Genomic DNA, 23,050 nt, shown 5'->3' on the forward strand with positions numbered 1-23,050 from the left:
TCCTACTCTTCTTGTCCTAGTTGGGGCCAGGATTGAAGTAATTTTGTTTTGTAATTTTGCTTTCAGCTAAGTCTCTTGTAAGTAGCTGCACTTGCTGAAATTAACAGCAAGTTTCTCAGACAGTGTCTGCTTCTAGGACTGATAATGCTCAATGTTTATAGTTACAGCCAGAGACTGGTATGCAGAGCCAAGGACACTGCTCAGTTCTGAGGAATATCTTATGCTCCAGAAAGAGAAAAGGAGTGAAGGGGTCACCCCTGCAACCCCACTTTAGGGCAAGACAGGTGACTAAAACTGACCAGAGTATTCCATCCCATACACCTCATACTTGGGATGAATTTGAGGGATCAGGAGGGTCAGGTCCCTTCCCATTCGCCCTTCTTCACCTGTCCCCGTTTGCTGTGGCATCCTGGGAGGATTCTATCTCTTCATTCCTCTGCCTGTGGTCCTGATCCATGCCAGCCTGGATCTGTGTGTTCCTGCCTCCAGCTCCTGACTGCTGCTGACTCCAGATGCACATGCCCTGCATGTGAGTGTTATTAGGGGAGAGGGGGGAGGTATAATTTTTCTGTATTATTTGTATAGATTTAATAATTTTTCTTTTTAATCATTACTGCTTCATTAAAGCTGTGTAGTTTAGTTTCCAACCCAAAAAGTCTCTCTCTTATTCTCCTTTCTTTATCAGGGAAGGGGATTAACAGAGAGCATCTGTTATTCAGTTTAATTGCCAGTCCAGCATTAAACTGTGACAGTTCTTTTCCCCCATACACATCCATGTGGTCTCTAGCTTAGAAATTTTTAAAAAAGCTGGATGCAAAGAGAGGATCATGATACAGAAGTCTTAAATTTTAACTTTATTGATATTTAAACTAAATCCTCTTCCACACAGACAGAGTTTCAAAACCAGTAGCCCAGACAAAATAAGTCAGTGTAAAGTATATTTAGATGAGGACAGCACTTGTTGTCTTTTCAGAGTAATTATCTACATGCATCAAATTACTTATCCAAAAGTTAGTGATAAAGTAACTTTTTACAGCATGAATAGAGCCGTAGTAAAGCAGTAAAGGTTTTAGGCTACCATCATCTTGCAGGTGAAACTGCTTTGAAGCACTTGTTTTGTCCTACTAGTCTGTTTCTGTTAGCAAAAATGAAAATCTATATTTTAACAGGAATAAAGATGAAACTGTATAAATGCCTATATTGGGTTATTTTTGATCAGGTTTTTAACACTAGGGTCCTAGAATATGTACCAAATATGTACCCAAAACCTCATTCTAGGAGGTGGGAACTGAAATTCATTAACCAGGTATGTAAAACCTGATCAAAACAGAGTTTGTATTACAAAGTCACAAAACACCAGTTTTCATTTTTGACTCAGTCTGAAGTTTTTGTATATGGGAAGGTCTGCTTCATTAAGATAAGACTGTATTGCATTAGATTTTTTTCCTCAGATTAATACACTGCAAAACTGGAAACCCTGAATGGAGGGGAAGAAGTATTTGAATGTCTCGAAGTTACTAATGTCTTTATTTCTTGCTGCCTTCTTTTAAAATAAATTACTTGTAAATAACAAGGTATTTACAAATTTGTAATATACTAGTGTGACTTGTCATGCCAAATTTAAATATACTGAGAGCAGAGAGAAAAGTCCATCTGACAAGTTCTCAGCAGCATTTTATTGAAAACATGAACCATTTCAATGTTGAGCTCTTAAAGGCAGCAGACATTTTACTTTTAAGAAAAGTATTATTCTAGAGTTGGAATTCTATTAAGATGTATGAAGAGACACTGCAATGTGCAGTGTTTATTATTAAATTAAAAAAAGGCACTTTCTCTCCTGTTTGCCTGATTATATAAAAAAACAAACAAACCCCCAACACATGTCTGCAGAGAAAGAAAAAGTGGTAATACCAAAAGAGGTTAAATATATCCACAGAATACATTCATATTTTAAAAGGACAATAATGAAGTTATGACCTAACAACTCAAGCAGATGCTTCTATAGCATAACCTAAATTTTGAATGTCAATGAAACACTGACTTTGATGTCCTTGATTTTTCTTTTTTAATAATTTAAAAAACCTCCACAACTCTACAAACAAAACAACCATAGAAGCTCTTCAAAGTTCTGTTCATCTAGGCACCACCACCAGTGCCACAATACAGTAATCCAATCAAGGGCAGGAACAATGCAATTGAACAGACCTATCCTGCTACCAGTTCTTGATTTTATTTCTTAGCAACTGACCAGACAATAATGCAACCCCAAAGTGGAATAACCATCAGGTAAAACTGTTTGTCTTCCAAACAGACAATCCCTTATGGTGTTTCTGCATTGCAGAGTGGTTTGAGTGCATATTCAGCCATAGGCTGAGTGCCACATTCATAAAGTGTTTGAAAAGAGACAGAAAAATATAAGAAACAAGTAAATGGGTAGGCAAAACTGATACAGTCCATGTTTCTGGTCAACTCCAAAGTTTGACAAGGGAGAAAGTAGTTCATGTATCAGAGGAGGGATATGCAGAACTCATTTGCAGAAACACTGAATGCCTTCACCAAAACCAAAATGTTTTAATCTCCCCCCAGTTTAAACAGAATTCATACAGGCACATGTGCCCATGAACTCAAACTGGTTTCTGTATCTTTTCTGTATTCCTGTATTCTGTCATGATTATAATCAGCCTTGTGTTTTCCTTGTGGTGTCTTCTCTATTCACAGCTTCAGAATATTTTGAATTGTATCAACCTCCAGTACCACTTAGAGTTCATCCTAGTGACAAGAAAATAAACAGTTAAGTTATTCTGAAAATACATATCCAGTATTATTTGAAGAGAAAGGATTTAATATTTCACAGACAAAAAGTATGTTAATTATATGCTTTTATATATTAATATATAAAACATTTATGGTAATGTTTTAATATTAATTTAGTTTTAAAGAGATATTCTTTACAATAATACATCTGTTGCAAAAAGCCCACAGTAAATACACTTACCCTATTTCTAGATTTTTTTCTTTTTCCTTTATTTTGAATTGCTTCTAATTTTTCATTCAAGAGGTCAGCAATACCTTTTGCATCTCTGCTGTCTATATATTCACCAAGAATACTTTTCTTAAAAACAAAAAAAAAATGTATAACATTACCTATGCAGTTAACTTTCTACATGCTTACTTTCAGATAAAATTCAAGAATGCAAGGAGGAAGATAATGGCTCTGGTAGATTCTATGATTCATAGTTATACTATCTTTATTTAATCAATGCTAATTGTTTTTATAATAACCACTTCTGCCTGCTAGTTTTCAAAACTGCACTGTCTTTGAACTACACAATTTTGACTTGCTCGTTAAAGAAACCTGAAATAGTTAAAATTTTCTCACATTGTTTCATCCAATTATTTAATATAGACAGTATTTAATATAGTCTGCCACTTTGTGATCCATGTTCACAAATCTGTTACTGTGGGTTGCTACTTTTCAGACCTGAAAAATCTTCCTCATTACCATGGAAAAATCCTACTGAATTTGATGGGGTTGTATGGGGAAGGATTTCTAGTGCTTCTCCTATGAAATTCAGTTAAAACAAGAAAATGAAAGCAAAACTGAAAGAATTGGCTTAACTATCAGAATGCACTTAACACTTTGTTAAGCATTAATACAAAAAGATGACTGTAATATTCTTGACATTTGTTCTACAAGAACAAAGGCATTTTGTAGAAGTACCTGGTATTTAATTTTTTACTACTAATCTGTTAGGTGGAAATCTTGATCTCAATTGATAATTGAGTCATTGATAATTGAAAACATTAGATAAGGTTGTTTTTGAGACAGAAAACAAGTATTTTAAATCTATTTTCTCTTAGAATACATTAGTTAAGTCAAACTTATATTGACATGTTATGATTATTTTGAAAGAGTATTTCTTCCTAACCAAAATGAAGTTGTCTGTATTTCATTTAGAGAGAGACTTTGCCTCACTTTTAGTTAGTGATAGAATTGGTAAAGGTTGAAAACCTTCTGTCATGAGACCCTTGCAAAATTAAACCCTAGTTCTTGTTAAACTCACCTTTTAGTTCCTATTCTATTAACTGACAATTTCTTATTTTTTTTAGGTAACACATGATGTATAAAGTCCTACTGTTTTAAATATTACTGGAATGGATTATTATTGTATCTCCAGAATATCTAAATAATGCACTTCAATATCTTACAGAAATATACTCAATTCTTAATGTGAACTGAAACATCTCCTAACACTACTTGCTCACCAGTGTACAAAAAGGAGACACTTTACCTTTGTTCCTTGGTAGGGGTAAAACTTAACAGTAGGGTAGGCTCTGATATCAGCAGTTTGACAGGTCTGAGCATACATCTGACAGTCTACTTTCCCAGCTTTTACTTTCCCTTTAATGGTCTAAAAAGAAACATTTATTAGAAACAGCCTTCAGGTTTCCATGGGTGACTGTAAGCAAATAAGGGGAATAAGCCAGTAGTGCTGCTGGGAGTGTAAGAAAAACATTGCTCAAATTTCAGAGTAGTTGCTTGCTTGCTTCTCCAGACTGTTAACCTTGTATCAGGAATCACCAGGTATTGAGCAGACAGCTCCTTAAATTCAGGACAAAGCACATCACAGTTCCTAATATCACCCCTTGTGTCTTTGCAAGAGACAACACCCGCTGGCAGGTGGGACCTGCAAGTGGGGACTTACAGAAAGAGAAGGGATCATTTGGAGTATGTGATTTTTGCATGACTGCTTAGAAATAAGGTGCTGATTAATTATATTTTAACTATTATGAGTACAACAACCTGGTAATAAATTTAAAAACCTACCCTTGCAAGGATCTCGAATTCAGGAGCAAAATTTTGGCAAGGACCACACCAAGGAGCATAAAAATCAATGACCCAGTGATCTTTTCCATTCAGAACTTTTTCTGTGAAACTCTGAGGAGTGAGGTCTACAGATGTTTGTGGTAAATATCTATGGAAAGGAAGAGTGACAGAATCCATTAAAAAAATAAAGCAAAAGCAAGTTTTCTGAAATTATGATTATTAGTAGTCTGGAAATCCCTACTTTACTCTTGCACTGGAAGAGAATCACTTTTTAATCACTTAATATGGTGGTCAGAAAATGGGAGAACAGTAAGGATTATGGTATTTCTCCATATTTTAAAAGTTTGAATTAGAAGATGTAAATTAAGCAATATATGTATCTGTTTCTAATTCTTAAGTTATATAGAATTTAAACATCAATTTCTCCAAGCAAGTGGCTTGTGAACAAATTTACTGCAATCTTACCCCAACGCCCAGCCTCTCAGTGAATATGCATCTCTGTGCCATCCATTGTAACTACTACAAAGAAATGAAAAAAACACAATCCAGTTGCAGAGTAGTTTGAATTATGTTTGAAAAAACATTCTAGAGTGGAGACAAGTAATGAACTTAAACTCATATTTTTAGGCTATATTTCTACCTTCCTTTTAAAATCTGAAGAAGTGAGTCTCATTAATATAATTAAAAAATACAGAATGAAAGACTAGAAGAGAAGAAAAGGAAGAAAATTCTATGCTAAGTGAGTAAGAAACTTGGTTTGGAAATATAAGCTTTGATAGCTAGGAATATTTTGAGTGAAGGATCTTTGGTAATAACTCCAGATGAAACTGCAGGCTTTAAGAAGCATGAGGATTAAAATTAAATATCTTGATATATTTTCTACTTGATGTTCATTCATTAAATGTAACAATTGTTAACTTAACAATTTTTTATATACATTTCCCTCAATTTGACAGCAGAAAAGCCAGGCAAGCTGGTTACTTGGACAATGATTTATTACTTGGACTTTAAAAGCATTGCTTAGTTTTGAAATTCCAGTGACAGATTAGAAAAATTATTAATTCAAGATTCATATCCACTAATTTACAAGTTTATAATAAAGTATGTTTCAGTAGTTACCTGGTGAAAACCTATCGTAGTTTTGGGTGACTTTTATTTGAAGAGAGAAATTTCCCTAATTTTTCAGGAAATAACTGACTGACGATTAGGAATTTGGCACCTAAGTCATATTCACCAACATAGTTGTTTTCAACAGGAAAAAGTTTCTGCTTTTACAGCAACTTTATATGGAAGAACTGAATGAAAGCAAGTGGTCCAATGCTGATAGCTACTGAAGAATGTCCTTATGCACTATAATGAAGAGGCACTACAATTTATTATATGCCAGCATTTAATAGAACTTTCCAATGTGTAAAATAATGAAGCAACGTATCTGCAATTTCAGATGGTTATTTAGCTTTATATATGCACGTGCTTCCTGAAATGCCAAGATCTTCAAACAGTACTGTGAAATGGAGATTTGGACAGATTTCATTTCCAGTAGAATTTTTCTCTTTTATTAATGATTAATGTCTCCTCACTAATGATCCAGTGAATGGAATGACAAGATAATACAACAAAATTGTTGCAAAGGTGCTAAGAGACTGTTGACGGGGGGATGATCAGATGGCTCCATCACTTTGTTCTCTAAAGAGAAACCTATAATCAATTAGGCTGAGTATGTTTTTATATTACATGATTTATGTAATCTACTTTAGCAGGCAATTAAAGTTAGAAAAATGGCAACAGATAAAGAACAAGAAATAACAGTTAGAATTCCTGAAGTAGTCTTGGTTCAAATTACTGAAATGAATCATCAAAAAATGTACTAGTTTGAAGTTACAAAGTCAGTAACATTCAAGACACTAATGTCTTGTGTTTTAATAGCTGTGATGCTATATGAAGAGAAGATATTACTCATCTTATCCCACATGATCTAACATTTCCCAAACTGAAGTAAACTACTTACTAATACTGATGAGCTGAGTTTGATTTTTGAGGGAAGAGTCTTATTTCAGGATATCCCCGAACACTTTCTTGATGACAGAAAGAGTGGTATTTTTGACAATCCACACTGCCTACATTGATTAATCCATTTAACATCTGAGAAAAGAGGAGAACCTACAATCAGATATGCTAATCAACAGCACTACAATTTCAGTAATACTTCAGAATTTACATCTTAGTCAATTTGTTGGGGAAAAAAAACAACAACAAAACAAACCAAGAGCATAAGAAGGCTTTCTTCTTTCCTGCAAATGGATCACTGGTGTCTAATGGGAGCCAGCAAGCCAAGTATATTCCTGCCACATGTATTTTAGCAGAAACTGCATGCACATGACTCCTGAGGGACCTAGCTGTGTATACTAAACATTCCTTTACATTCAGAGAATTAACAGCATCTTGGGAAAACACCTTCCCTAACACAGGAAATAATTAAGATGGGTAAGATTGAACTCCTTTAATCTTAAATTCAAGTCAGAGGTTTCACCAAGGTCTAAGTGCTGTCTTTAAGATGGCTAATGATCATAAAGAATACTGAGAATGCAGTGCCCAATTATCTCAACCAATTGTTATGTAATTTATGGATAATTTTTTTTTCCATATTTGTTTTAAACTAATGCAGAACTCTTGTCTACATAAAGCACTAAGCATCACGGAAAGGTAGTTCCTCTAAACTTTCTTACATCCTGGAAAAACATACTTGTATCAATGTGAGTAACTGGATTGCAGTATGTTTAGAGATTACAGTATGAAATGCTAAAAAACAACAAAAAAAATTTGAAACAGTATAAAACTGTCAGGTAGGAATTGCTGGTTCTGCTTGCAATATAAATCTCTAGACTTTGTCAGCTGACAAATCTCTATGACAGCAGTTGTACCATCTCAAAAATTCCACAGAACAAGACACAAAAAGCAGAAAAAAAAAAAAAAAGTTTCAAAATCATTTACCCTGCCCATTTTTTTCCATTCTGGCATTAAAGCCTGACAAGGTCCACACCACGGAGCATAGAAGTCAACCATCCAGACTTCCTCTCGTTTTCTTCTCTGAACCAATTCCACAAACGTCTCTGGAGTTAAGGAAACCACCGATGGATTCCTAAGATCCTAAAGTTAAGAGAGTTTATAGGCACATCCTTTGCAACAGTAACTTATCCTGTATCTAGGGCCATCACATACAGACTGTACCAAATTCTGAGAATGCCCCTCTACCAGTGAAATTTGCTTGCTGCCATGGTAGGGAAGACACCACGCCACTAAAAGGCATGGAAAGCATCAAAAAATCACACCTTCAGCCTAAAAACGATATGCCTGATTGCTAAGAGCTATCAAAAATACTACAGCCAGACTGCAATAAGGAGGTTTTGTGTCTGTTCTACATCAAAGAGGCAAAAGGCAAGAAATTCAGCTGGCAAGAACAGGCATTATGACACTCAGCCATGCTCTTCACGCTGAGATGCAGAATAAAACATAGGTGCACTAGGGGCCTCTCACTATCAACTGAAAAAGACTGATCTTCCCCTGTTCCTGCATAGGGGCTCTCAAAGCTGCTTTTTCTGGACTGCCTGGAGACAACAGTCTTGTCAGAATGGGAAATAGCCTATGGCTCTAGCAGTAAGAGAACCTGAATGCTGGAGGAAAGATGGGCACCAGAAACCTGTTATCAACAGTGATGACCACCAGTGGTTTGCAGTTCTGTGAGTTAAAAAAGTTCAAGAAACAGCTGAGATGCATGAAGGACAGCAAGCTGACAAAAATGTGAACCTCCTCCTATGTCAGGTTGTGTACAAGAGGCATCCTGACCTTAAAATTACTGCACTTAATACTTCTAATTCCTTTACCCCCTCTATGAGATTGCTTTGCAGATCGGAAGGTATTATAAAATTATTTGCTAATGATTTCAAAGAAATTACTTATAGTGAAATGAATCCACTAGGTGTAAAGTCCCTGACTGACAGTTGCTGGATCATTTTTCTTGGCTACTCTTTATCTTACTAGTCTAATTAATGAAAAAAAAAATCTTAGAATCTTTCAACTAAAGAACATATTAAATGAGCTGCCTACAGAGCATGACTGCAACAGGGACTGTAATTTACATACCTCTATAAACTCCAAGATCTGCTCAGCAGAGTGATGTCCTTCATATTCATGAACATCAGACTGATTGAACACAACTGTTGTTGGATAAGCTCGAATGTTATGCTAACAAAACAGACAATAAAAAATTGCAAGGAATTATTATATTTCTTGTAGTTTTCTTCAACTGCCACTGGTGGCTCACAGCTGCTCATACATCCAGTTTGTGCAGAGCAACTGCTCAGTCTTGTAGAGATGGAAGTGTGCAGATGAGAGCTTGAGACCATCACAAACAGTAAAGATGCCAATTGTACTCAGAGTTGGTATAAGTTGTTCTGAATTTAAAAACAAGCCAGTAGTTCTGCTGTGCTCCTCAAGTACAGGAATTAATCCACAGGCCTTTAAGCTTTAACTTTGAAGCTATCCCCAGTCTTTGGGTGAAAATGATTATACTGTAAGAAAAAGCATTGCTTGCCTCATCCCCCTACCCCCAGTTATAAAAATAATACAAGATTCTTTGAAAAGTTCTTTTATTTCCTGCAGCTTACCATGTTGCAAAGCCCTTCATGGATAGTACAGTCTAGTGTTCCAAATTTAAGCTGCCCATAAAGATGTTTTGATGCTTTTCTCAGCTCTGGTAACAAAGCTTGACAAGGAGGACACCACTGCAAAACAAAATGCAAGTAAGTGCAATTGCTTTCCCAACAGTTCAGTCTCAGAAGCCAAACCTAAGCTGTTTGAGATTAATAGTATTCTGCTTTCACAACAGAGTCCACTAAATACAAATCCCACACAGTCTAGGAACCAGTGCTGCCAAGCAGTCAGAAATTACAATACCAGCTCAGGATGCTAAAGGACACTTTCAAGATATTGCTAGTATTATGTTACATGTAACAGATTTTAGAAGAGGGTAAATATTAAACATTTACCGGTGCAAAGAAATCCACAAGCCAAGGTTCCTTTTCTTTGTCAGGAAAATTCTGAGGTCCAAGTGTGATGACATGAGAGTTGACACTTTCCTTGGCAAATGCAACAATGTCATGTAAGATCTTCTTTCCTTCAAAGAACAATGAAGAAAAGAAACTTGATTTTTTGGTACAAGAGATCTCATTAAACCTCAGTGATAGGAACGGGAGTCCATCAGTCCCCTTGACTGATCTTTAGATGTGGCCTTCTTTAATAAGTTGAACAGGTGCTGGCTTGGTTTTTCTCAAGATAACAATGTTGAACTGTCCAAACCTATGTAGGTAAGGCACACTGTAGAGAAGAGTTGATATTTGGCTAAATATTAAACTGTATACTTACCTAATATTAGCAAAAAAAAAAAATAAAATCCAAGAAAGAGTAGAAACTTTAGGTAGAAAAAGTGTTATCGATACATCACCATTTGTTAGGTGTAAAAGTTCCTCCTGACATAACTCAAGTGGGCAAAGACCAAATATCTTCATAGTCTTCATGTACATACTGGTCATTAGAAAGGAGTTTGTGTGTTGAAATGTACTAAGAACTTCAGGATAATTCAATCTGAAGTCACTGCACAATGACTTAAGATTTATTACTGTTCTTAGATCTGAAGCCCTTCAACGTAGCACTTAAGAAAGCCTGATTCTTTTCAGTATTATTATAAATACTGGAATGATTTTTGGCAAATATTCTAGATGCCATCTATTGTGTAAATACTAAATCAAACAATTCCAAAAAGAATGTATGTACCATAGTCCAATGAATTGATCTTACACTATTTGTAATCTATGCCATAATAAGAAGAAGCAGTATGTATACGACCCTTTCTTGGCTTCTCTTTGCAGGAGTAGAAATTTCAGAGTATGTAAGGCTTTTCCCAGCAGCAATCATTTTATGCATGAGCTCATCTTTCCCCTTCAGATGTGATTGACACACACCCTCTATAAAGGGTGTGTTACAGCATTCCTTGGTTATCTTACCCAAAGCAGAAGCTTCAGAGACTTCATTTGTATGTAATTATGCAAATGACATGGAAATAGACATAACAGTAAAGGCAAAATGCATCTTTTGGTATCTTAAGACTACTTACCCAGGAAAAAAAAAAAAAAAAAAGGAAATGAAGTTTGTGCAAGGCTACAGTAAGGTCAGATCATCAAATATTAAAATTACGGAACTCTTATTTGGGAAAACAAATGCAGTTTGCCAAAAACAGTGTCATCTCACAGTGATTAGGTAATGATTTAAACTTGCCAAAGTTTCCCTTACCGTGATGAATTTCATAATCTCCAGTTCCTTTTCCTTTGAAGACTGCTAAACAAGGCTGATAGACATACAGTTTATTGCAGATGCTTGGTGAGGAAAGACAGTCAAACTTGCCAACCTATTTAACAGACAGTGCCATTTTAATGAAAGCATCCTAATTTATACAGATTAACATATTTTGAAAGGCAGTAAGGTTTAGGATACCTATGGAAAAGCAGTAGCCTCTTCATAAACAATCAAGGTCTTAGGACAATCTTGCAACTATGACATTCAAGGAAAATTACTAGCACAGCTGTGTTATGTTGGGTGCTAGCTGTTAATTCAAAATCCAAAATGGGGAATAGAATCTCAAAGAATTGTCATTTTTCCCCTCTAAACAAAATAGTAAGGAAGTAAATAGACGCCTAAAATGAATGTGACATTAGAATTCTAGTTAATGCAACCAGTGTTAAAAAATACATACCTCCTAGGATAACACAGCCCATATGTTTTTAGTACTAAGATTGAATTTGATTTCTTTTTATTGAGAAAATACAGTTTTGTGAGTAATTAATATACAGTTTCATGTACACTATTTGCTGAACTGTCAACATTTAATTTTTAACTGAATGGGATCTGCAGCAACATTTTCCATGAGAGAGCAGACTTAAAAGATAGTATTTCCTAATTACTTTTGAATTACTCACATTGTATGGGCAACTTCATTGCTTGCTTTAAATAAAAAGTTCCACTACAAATCTATCATATGATAGTGTATCCCTTTCAGTACTAGAGGTGGCAGGTGGTAGTAACAGCTTATGATAATGAAAACCATAATTACAGAATTACCTTGGTTGGACAAGACCTTAACTAAACAGTGTTAATTAGCACTACATCTATTCAACTCTTAATTACCTACAGGGATGGTGACTCCACCACTGCCCTGGGCATCCACTTCCACTGCCTGATAACCCTTTCAGTAAACAATCAGTACATAATGACTTGTTTTCTGAATGTAAATGGTATTTTACAACAGCTGAGTGAGCAGTCTTACCTGAATATGTTCATCTTTAAGTAAAAATTTAAGCTTCTTAAATTCCTGTACATTCAGTTTATTACTCTCCCCAAACTGGAAGAAAAGCAGCCATCGGTGATGAGCCAGGTGGTCCTTTAAGTAAAATACATAAAAAGAAACCCAACAAAATTAAAACAAACAAAAAACCCCAAGAAACAACCCTAAACACAGACAAAAAAATCCATTATTTTCAACTTATATGAAGTTGCTTAGAAAATACATTTAAAATAAAATTCTCTAAAAGGTAGCTGATTTTAAAAAGTAACTAGAAAATTACAGTTGCAGAACAAGTTGCAATTGCATTTTCTGTGGTTTCCTATTTTCCTGTTAAACACAGGATCCCTTCTTACTTTTGTTTAAACATCAGAAGTATATACACACAAACAGTGTTAAATACCTTTAGCTACAGAGGGAAAAATCCCCTGTAATGTTCAGTTAAAGAAATACTGGGTGGTTTTCTCAAAAGGGTCTGAAGAAAATGTAAAAAGTATTGATTAAAGATACAAAAATATATTATTTAAAGAAATATGAACATATTTTTTTAAATTTACCTCTAATGATACTGCAGAGATAATTTCAAAGTCTGGCAGATGCTTCATTACTTCCTGATATATTTCTCTGGCATCCAAGGAGTTCAGAAACTAAGAAGGAAAGTTAACTGTGTTTATTATAAGGAATTAAAAATATCAGCATCATTATTGAAGATTAGTACTCAAAGCATCAGGGAAATTATTCTCATTTGTTCCTTTCTATTAACTCAGGAGCACAGTTAACATTTCATCTATTTCTTTTTTGTATATGTATTTCACAAATATCACTCTCAGAGTAGGCTTGTAAGCTTGTTTTTTCCATAACATTAAACTCAATGTATTGTATTTTGTCAAAATGGGTGCTTTAAGTCTCAAATTCAAGTCTCAAACCAGATTTTCCAGTTAAGTTTACAAGATTTCCAATCCAGTTTTACAGCCTTCCTTAAATGCACTGTATGGATATTGAAGTTTTCTAAATTTAGGAATTTTACTAACTCTGAGTTGGTAAGTTACAAGGCTGAAAGCAAGTAGGTCACAAATTTAACTTCCCCTTTTAAAATTTATAGAACAGTAATGACAATAAAGAAGCAAGCTGTGCTTCAAAGTGAGACATGTCTCCTGTCAGTTAAGGAAGTTAAACCTACAGCACATATGTAGGAGGAGGATGTAGCCTAACAGCATCATCTGTTGGGGTACAAAAGGTGAGGAAGAGGGGGGAAAGAGGGGGACAAAAGGTGAGGAAGAGAGAGAGGAGAGGAGGGGGAGAGGGAGGGTGGGGTGGGGGAGAGGGAAAATATCTTTTCAGTTGTATTTAATCAATCTGGAAATTATTTATGCATTCCTTTATCATCACCTTATTTTATCTAAGCACAGAATGTTTGAGAAACAACTCATACCAAAACACCTCCTTTCTCTTTGTTATTTATGGTGGCTCCAGGTGGAAAGTATGCTGTCGTACTAGATGAGATATCTAAATTATCACAAAGCTCACCCTGGGTGCCACAGTCCATCCAGCCTACATTAACAAGACCTTCCTGTAATAAAACCACCACAAAACAACAAAAACAAACAGAAAAACAAAGAATATTTTTAAATTTCAGGTTCAGAAATGCTTTTGACAATCCCAACTCAAGCAATGATCCATAACATTTAGAAAATGGAAGGAGACCCCATTGTAAATAATTACTTAATATCAATTCATATTTTATAAAATTCTTTTTAAAAATTACTGTTATTCCAAGAGCTACTAAGTTTAAAATACTTCACTCTTCTGAAAGTTAATGGGTGAAATCTTGGTTCCACTAAAGTGAACTTGATTCCACTAGACTTGAGTTTTGGCCACAATTTTATGCTTTCACTTCTGTTACTTTGTTTTAACCATAACAGTTATTGCTTTCAAAGTGAAACTCTGCTTACCAACATGCCAGCTAGCTTAAGGCGTGTGTGGTAACTCAAGCAATCTGCAAAATAAAAATGATTATTTACAAACATAAAACTTACTTAATAAAAATTACTTATGCACTAAACAAATGCTTGTTAGGATTTAATTACCCCTTTCCTCCCTGCAAAGGTGACCATTTCAAAAAGCATTCTTCCTGGTTATTCTGCTATTTCAGTGACTTGCAGTTGTAACATCCAGTAATCAGCACTTGATGACTGTCTACTCTTAAGTTCAAATTAACATGAATAACATTCTTCAGCAACAGAATTCTATGCTTAAAAATTTTACTATTTCATTTGCTATATTAAGATTGATCTTTAAAATATTTTCTTAACTGATGTTTAAAAAAATCTATCACTCTCACTTCAATTAGATCAAAGCTGAAAACTGAGTAAAAAAAAAAGGACTGCAACTTGTCATCAAATTTAGAGAAATAAATCCCCTTTGCAGCTCTGGTTAGGCAGCTCACAGAGCAAAGGTCTCTTCATAAGACCAAGAAATCTCTGTTTGTCAAAGGTGTAGTGCATTAACTTAGCTCTAACAGCAAACAGAGGCAGCTTTCTCATGCATTGTAACCAATACTGATCCCAAGGAAGTCTGACAAACAGCTACAAAAATTAGTGCAAATCTAAACTCTGTCATGACATCAGTAGTAAGAGCCAATTACAATGTCCAAATCTAACTTAAGAGAAAAATTTTAGCTAATTTTGGATTACTGGTGGTTTAATGGGGAGAGACATCCTTTGTTCTACTAAGATATCATGAGTAGCTGGCATGCTCCTCTGCAATATCTGTCATTTCAGCCTGAGCTGGAAACTGAAGTCAGACAGACCCCTTTTCTGTCAGTCCCCTTCCTGAAGGGTTACACTTAAGACTCACGTGACATTACAGAAGCACCACATTAATGTCTATTAATGTCACTTTTGTCAAACTACCTGTAAAACGGAGTTTAAAATGACCCTAAGGCCAAATATTGTGATCATCACCTAACATGTTGTACAACTATGTATTATTAGCAAAAATACTTTTTTTCTGTTTGCCATATTTGAAAAGTATTTAATACACCTACCCCCACGTTCAGCACAGAAGGTGATCAGCCAACCAATGCCAGAAGCAAATGAAGTTTCGATGGCATTAACGAAGTTTCCTGAGTGAAACAATTTGTATAAGTTTATGACTACTTAAATGTGACCACAAGACAAGGTTTTATATTTATATTAGCAAACTATAGAAAGCTATTTTTAGGAAAAAGCCCAAAGCACTTAGCAACAGTTGATAGATTTAGTTGTATACATAGTTTCTGTCATATTTCATATTGTAACAGCAACTTCAAAACAAAGCCCCAAGCAAGTTATGCAAACATTACCTGCCCATAACTCAGTGACTGTGCTTGTAACATACTGCATGGCAAAGTTCTTCAGGCTCTCTTTTGTCCTGTCTCCATAATATTTCACTGGTTGCTACGAAAAAGAAAGAAAGAAGTTTACGAAAAAAAAAAAAAATCAACCCACCCCAAATCCTACCCTTAAAACAGTATTTATCCAACTACAGGGCTTCCCCCCACTGCCTCCCCCCAAACCCTTAGCTCTATCTGTTCTCTCTCTCCAATATTGCAATGTTTGGTATGTAACTTTTATTCAAATTTTGTAATGTGATTTCCTTCCAAGTCCAGCAACACAAGGATAATTTATTCTTAGAAACACCAACTCCCAATTATTACATTTCTTTTTAAATAAAAAATGCTTTCCTCAATCCATTTAGAATCATAGAATCATCGGATTTTCAGGGTTGGAAGGGACCCCTAAGATCATCCAGTTCCTACCCCCCTGCCATGGGCAGGGACACCTCCCACTGGATCAGGTTGCTCAGAGCCTCATCCAACCTGGCCTTAAAAATTTCCAGGGATGGGAAATCTTCCACCACCTCTCTGGGCAACCTGTTCCAGTATTTCACCACCTTCATGGTGAAGAACTCCTTCCTAACATCCAATCTAAATCTCCCCTCCTCTATTAGAATCCATTCCCCCATGTCCTATCACTTCCTGACAGCCTAAAAAGTCCCTCCCCAGCTTTCCTGTAGCTCCTTCAGATACTGGAAGACCTCAACAAGGTCTCCTCAGAGCCTTCTCCTCTCCAGACTGAACAACCCCAACTCTCTCAGTCTGTCTTCACAGGAGAGCTGCTCCAGCCCTCTGATCATTCTCGTGTCCTTTCTCTGGACACACTCCAGCACATCCATGTCCCTCCTGTAAAAGGGGCTCCAGAACTGGACTCAGTGCTCCAGGTGGGGTCTCATGAGAGCAGAGCAGAGGGGGAGAATCACCTCCCTGGACCTGCTGGCCACACTTCTCCTGATGCAGCCAAGGATCCTGTTGGCTTTCTGGGCTGCACATGTGCACTGATGACTCATGTTGAATTCCTCATCCCCCAGCATTCCCAAATCCTTTACCTCAGGGCTGCTCTCATGCCAGTCACTCAGTGTATGCATAATGTCTGCATTCAGCCTCTCAAATCTTGCCATTGTTAAAATGTACCCAACTGCTCAAGTGCAATTTGTATACCACCCTAGCACTGCTACTTAACAAGAAGCTATTAAGTGTGACATGCATGGAAGAAATCTTGTGGAAGGAACTGCCAAATGTCTTTAGGTACATGGAAATACTCTTTAGACTCCGAGCCACAGACTACTCTTTGTATCTGAGAAGTCCATGAAGATACTACAAGTGAAATTGTTCAACTAGAATTGCTGACAGCATCTGCCCAAATCAGAACTGATGTGTTGCATGGTAAAATGATTCAAAAAACCCAAAAAGCATTGTATAAACCAGACACCTATTTTTAAAATTAACTTTCTATAATTAACTTAACCAAGCTGAAAGAAGAGAAAAAGCAATTTATTATATTTATTTTTATATATTAACTGAAAGATCTTTATATAAATATCAGTGGTTGAACAACTATTAAAAAAATACTCTTTCAGATTTCAGTTTTTGTAAAAACACTTGCTGTTTTGTCACTCACCATTCCAGTTTTGAAAACATACAGACTGGGATAGCTGTTAATCCCCTTAATTCGACAAAGCATTCTATTATCTCCACAGTTGACAGCTCCAATGCGTATCACACCATCCATCTCCTTAGCAAACTCCCTCCACTAGAAAAAAAAAAAAAGGGGGGGAGGGAGGAATTTAAGGATATTCTCCTATGAAGATACAATGAACAATCAGCATGTTTTACTCCTGACATCTCGAATTGCTGTTTTCAGTTTTATTCTTAAACACAAAGAATTTTCAGATGTGATTTCCTTACCGTGGGTGCTAACTCATGGCAGTGGGAGCATCGAGGAGAATAAAAATTCACAAACCAAAGTTCTCCTGAGTTAACAGCAGCATCTAGATTAAGAAAAGAAAATTACAAGTGATGCACATCTACAGTGTAGTTACACCTAGAATGTACATTTTTACCCTATTGTCTGGTTACCTTAAAACCAAAACACAAGTTCTAAAACATTTTTACCCACTAGAACTTTCCATTTCCTTGTAACATTTCATGTGCTTCCAGGTTCCACCAGGAAATCTTTTTACTTAGAATCTAACAGAATCTAACTTTAAAATTCCAAGTTAATATCATTACAAGAAAAATCAAGGGAAACAGAATTAAACACTCCTGCTTATAAAAGAAAACAATAGCAACAAAAATATGCATGCACAGATCTTGAACTACATGGCTTTCGAGTCCTCATTTTTGGACATAATTTTTCTAGTGAATTTTCTAAGTTATATTTGCCTATATTAGAATATCCTCACATTAAGCCAGCTAAGTAATGTGTAGATTCTGCAAATCAATTAACCAAGACAAGACAGAGTTCTCACAGGGAGCATCATGACATTCTGCTATTAGAACCATTCACAAAATTGGTTTAGCATGTACATCAAGTCTGTACACAGCAAACTACTCAAAATATAGATGAGAAAAATTACACAAAATCCAGTGTTCTTTCTCTCTGGTCTCTTTTTAGTTACAAGCATCTTAAGGTATTCTTTTAAAAGCAAAAACTGGGTCATGTCCTCACTGAAAATGTCATCTTTCCAAGCCTTGTTCTACTTGGCTGTGTTTTCAGTTTCTGGTATTCCCTTCTTGTCTTAAACCTTTGTGCAAGGCACAATAGACTGGATTTCACAGAAAAAATGTTAAGAATGTAATAGAAAAGTTTTATCGTGTATTTTTAGGCAAGAGATCCAAAAAATAGTAATGATGAATTAGGAGAAAAAAATTTCATTTTGAGTAATTTTCTCTTACAGACAGCTTTCAAATTTAAACTAATCTATTTACTGATATTGATCTATTTGCTAACTGCCATTTACAGCAAGCATTTTTGGGGATTTTTGTTGGGCTTTTTGGGGGGCGGGGGGTGCTTTGTTTTTCTTATTTTACTAAGAATTTTCTGACAGTTTTTTGTACGGACATGTAAAAGAAGTCTATAGATACACAACTCGGAATGTAAATCTTGTCAAACAGGGAGCTACTTATTTACAACTTACCAAATTCTCCTCTATCCAGTGTTATAATTTCAGGATCATCATCATAAATACCTATTAAAAAGAATAAATGCTTTTTATTTTTGTCATCTTGAAACTGAAGAAACAAACTGTCATCTTACTCACAAGACAGAAAAGAGAAGACAGTACACTTAAATTAAAATTGTAAGCTGGCAACAAAACTGTTTTTCTTTAGTAATAAGTAACCTTAGTTTAATGTTTTGCTACAAAAGCCACTACCAGAACAGAAAAGTTCTTTTGGTGTTTCCAGCCATGGAATGAGCAGAGAACATGAACTACCATGGTTATGGCAAGAGTATTAGAAATAACACCAACCAGTTGCCTGACTAAAAAATTCAAGAAGAATTCAGCTCTCATCTAGAGAGCTGTATGTTATGCTGGGATGCTCTCTCTTCTCTCAGCCTCTGGTTATCTAAAATATTTAGGTCACAAAGGTGTTTCAGCCACAAGGTTTTTCACTAACAGAATGTGCAGACGCGTTGGAATAAAGTGAACAGAATACAGGTAAGGAAAACAGCTTCTCTAAAATGCCAACCAGTCCTACCAAGGACATCAACAGAAAAAAATCTACTACTTCAAGTATGCAAGGAAAGCAGTGCAGGGACACCAAACCCACTATTAAACAGCATTGTATCACACTACTACAGCTACAGAGCTTTTACAGTACCTAACATGGTGAGCTGCCATTTCACCCAAGGTACACAAGGATTAAATGTAAATAAATAACGAGAGAAATTAATTTCTACAGGTGACAAGGTAATTTTTATATTACTATCAATTTATAAAGAGTATCATCTAATACATACACGCATCCATTAAAAAAAAAATCTATTTTTATATATACATGTAAAATATAAAAGCATAGATTCTCCAAACAGCTGGTAAATGGACATAAATAGATACCATTTCTCCAACACGCAGTACAACTGCAGACAGATAAAATTTCTTGTATATTTTTATCTGAAGAAGTACTGGGGTAGTTTCCATCTTTTCCTGTGATAGCTGTACCTCTATTTGCACCTCTGGTTTATTAAATGTCAATTTGCACAGACATGAATTTTTTAGAGCTTGGGACATATTAAATCAAACTACACTAGAAAAAAAACAAAAAAACAAAAAAACCCACCCAAAAAACCCCAAAGGTGGAGGTTCATTTCAGCTTTTCCTTTAATACAAATGAAAAAGCTGAGTTCCTCAGCTCTCTATTTCAGCTTTCTGATGTTACAGCAGCTCCGAGAAAAGTTCATCCCAGCCTTTCCCTACAATCACCTAAAATTTGTTGAGAAAATCAATAAATAAGTTGTCCAACATAACTAGGTATGATTCTGATGTTATTTTTTCATTTTCTGCTACCTCTTGACTGATAATTGTAAAACTGCATATAAAATAGGCTTAACAGTGCAAAAAATCTCCCCTCAAAATCCAACTGAGAGTATTTCATCTAAACAAAAAACGTCCTCCTGCATTAAAAAGGTAAAAAGAACACCAATGAAACATTAACACTGGAATGTAGGGGAGAAAAAAAAATCTTTGCACCTTAAAAGAATAAACAAATTACCTATACAAAGATAAACAGTAGGAAAAAAAGGCTAAATAGATTATTACGTTTTCAGGTAGCCATTAACAGGGTAAATCAAAGATTAGATCAACAAAGAGAAAATGATAGCTACAGGAAAGCAATAGAGTAGTCAGAATCTGAAGAGGATACAACAGAAATGCCTAAAAAGATCTGATAATGCACCTGAATATTGCATTTCCTTGTGACATATGTCAAACATACATTGTAACTTACCAAAATCATAGCGATAATAGTGCCAGCTTTCATAACGACCTCCTTGTTGCTGATCTTCAAGACCTTTCTCTCCATATTTGTCATACTTCTTCCGTAGATCCTCATCTTTAAGTACTTCATAAGCTCTATTTATTTTCAAAAAAATTTCATGTGCATTTGGATCATTCTATTTAGGGAAAACTATAATTAGTAAGTAATAAATCATATTGTACATATAATACTGATAAAATAATATTTGGAAATAGTTTATATCTAATAAAGATGTCAGTTTTGATGGAAGCAGACACTACCCAAAATGTTATTATTTCGAAGGGTTATCAATAAAAGTTAATAGCTACAAGTTGGCATTTCTAACTTCGTTGAGATTTGGCTTTCTCTTTGAGCTTGGTCATGTTAAAAACTATTACAGAACATGAGCACCTCAGAGGCTTCAACATGCTCAGTGGAGGACTTCAATGTTCAGCCAGGCCCTGAGCTCCTATGTAACAGCACTGACTTCTGGACTTCCATGCAGGTGCAGTTACATGTGTAAAGATCCAAAATTTCCTGTGATTTTCTGATTATTTCAGGAAATCTTGAGGAAAAACTTACGACACTTAAATTTAAAAATAATTTCTTTGGCAAATATAGTAGCACAGACTGAGCCTTTTCCAGTCTTGTCTCTCTAATTAGTCCAGAGCACCTTAATATCCTCTGTCGTTATGCCCTGGCAGTCACAGGATTTCTGCTGTGTCCTGTTTAGGTACTTGGAGACTGATGTCTCAGTACAGGCTGGAGTTTGCTGTTCAGATTAAACTCATGTTAGGGTGCCCTAAGCTAAACAGGAGCCAAGCTCAGTAGTTCACCAACAAGATATATTATGGTACAGATGTTAGTTTTCTTTAATTTACAAAAACAGAATTGAGAATTAAGTGATGTTTTATCTTTTAATTACAATTTAATATGGCCCAAATCCAACACAACTTCATATGGCAAATCTATCATTTTTTATAAATTCTCTTTGCAGAAAATCTAAGCTGGACCATAGGACCATGAAGAAGGTCATAAATACATTTTATGGTATTAGATAAAAGAAACCTGCTTTTTTAGTTAAACTACAATACATTCAATTAACAACTTTGACCTATGGAAGATGTAACTTACCTGGTTTTTATCAGGGTGCAACTTCAATGCCAGTTTTTTGAATGCTTGTCTTATTTCTCTACTACTTGCTTCTTTGGATACTCCAAGTAAACTATAGTAGTCCTGATCAGTGCACACAAGGACTATTACACATACTAAAACTAGCAATAAAGACCTTTTCAAATATCTAGAATAATCTCCTTTGGATACTATGAACTCCATTATGAAGCTTTTGGAAAATTTACAGGTTCTGATTTGAGCAGGCTTTGGGAAGTGAGTCCAGTAAATCCATCAGCATTTGGATATTCAGCCGTATTTATGACAGAGCTTCTGAAAATGTGGGTTATCCTACTTCATGTCTCAAGTGTTGCAAAAGTTACAACCTATAAGTGGGGTGAAAAAGGAGTTAAGTACATTTACCTATTTATTATAGAAATACACATTAAAGAACCCCATCGGCAGCTTGTGCAGACTTCACATGAACATGAAGTTTCTTGATGGCTCATTACCTGCTTTCTGAAGACCACACAACTAACAGACCACCACGATTATGTATCTTGTTAATCGAGTAACCGAGTTAATCACGCACAGCTTTACCGAATGACACTAAACACGAGCCACTAACTTCACATATTAAAGAAGAAAAAAAAAAAAAAGAAAAGCGCGGTTTTAGTACAGCTCACTTTCTCTTCAAACTTAGTTTTAGTACCACAGGGGGGAACATTTTTTCGACAGGACAGAGCTGCTTTGACCCAGCAGCCGCCCTGGGGCAGAGGGATGGACGCCGCTGGGGGATAAAGGCGGGCAGACCGCGGGGGCCCGCGCTGGGACCCTCCCTGGCGAAGGGAAAGGGAGGAGGGGACACAGAGGTGCGACGAGGCCGGAGGTAACAGCGCCGGGAGGCTGGGGCGGGAGAAGGGGCGTGAGGCGAGGGGCTGCCGCCGGGGTGAAGCGCAGTCCCTTCCTCTCCCAGCTGGCGCGGCCTCGGCTCCGGGCGAGCCCCGGGGAAGCAGCGCGGAGCTTACCGGGCTGCAGGGAGGGGAACGAAGGCGTTCGGCGGCTCGGAGCGGCGGGGAGCCTGCGGTGGGAACGGGCCGGGCGCGGAGCAACATGGGACTGCGGGGCCTCCTCCGCGGTGCCGGGCGGAAGGGCGGCCCGGGCCGGGATCCGGCTCGGGGCCTGAGGCGGGCGGGGCAGCTCCGGGGCTGACGTGGCCGTCGCGCCCACCTTGGGCGGGGGGCTCGGCTCCTCCCCGGCCTCTCCCTGCCAGGGTGCCTGAGCCCCGGCCCGGTCCGCCCCTTCCACAGCCGGGTCCGCCCTCTGCCCAGCCTCGCCTGCTTCCTCCTGCCCTCGGTACCCTGCGCCGCTGCCTCCCGCGTAGGAG

At 36.6% G+C, this 23,050-nt stretch overlaps 1 protein-coding gene across 1 annotated transcript; it reads right to left on the reverse strand.

Moving 5' to 3' along the window:
- Positions 1-841: 841 nt before the first annotated feature.
- Positions 842-22,829, reverse strand: DNAJC10 (DnaJ heat shock protein family (Hsp40) member C10). The gene is made up of 23 exons (XM_071747187.1): positions 22,692-22,829; positions 21,688-22,049; positions 20,545-20,710; positions 18,735-18,785; positions 17,503-17,585; positions 17,216-17,347; positions 15,562-15,655; positions 15,265-15,342; positions 14,171-14,214; positions 13,651-13,788; positions 12,776-12,865; positions 12,204-12,317; positions 11,174-11,288; positions 9,874-10,001; positions 9,493-9,609; positions 8,969-9,070; positions 7,820-7,975; positions 6,837-6,970; positions 5,294-5,347; positions 4,829-4,976; positions 4,293-4,412; positions 2,996-3,112; positions 842-2,769 (listed from the first exon to the last, which is right to left on the reverse strand). The coding sequence occupies exons 2-23, from the start codon at positions 21,886-21,888 to the stop codon at positions 2,758-2,760; spliced, it is 2,394 nt and encodes a 797-aa protein (XP_071603288.1). The 5' UTR covers positions 21,889-22,049; positions 22,692-22,829; the 3' UTR covers positions 842-2,757.
- Positions 22,830-23,050: the final 221 nt, after the last annotated feature.

The sequence above is a fragment of the Heliangelus exortis genome, chromosome 6 (genome assembly GCF_036169615.1).
Source record: "Heliangelus exortis chromosome 6, bHelExo1.hap1, whole genome shotgun sequence".
NCBI lineage: Eukaryota > Metazoa > Chordata > Aves > Apodiformes > Trochilidae > Heliangelus > Heliangelus exortis.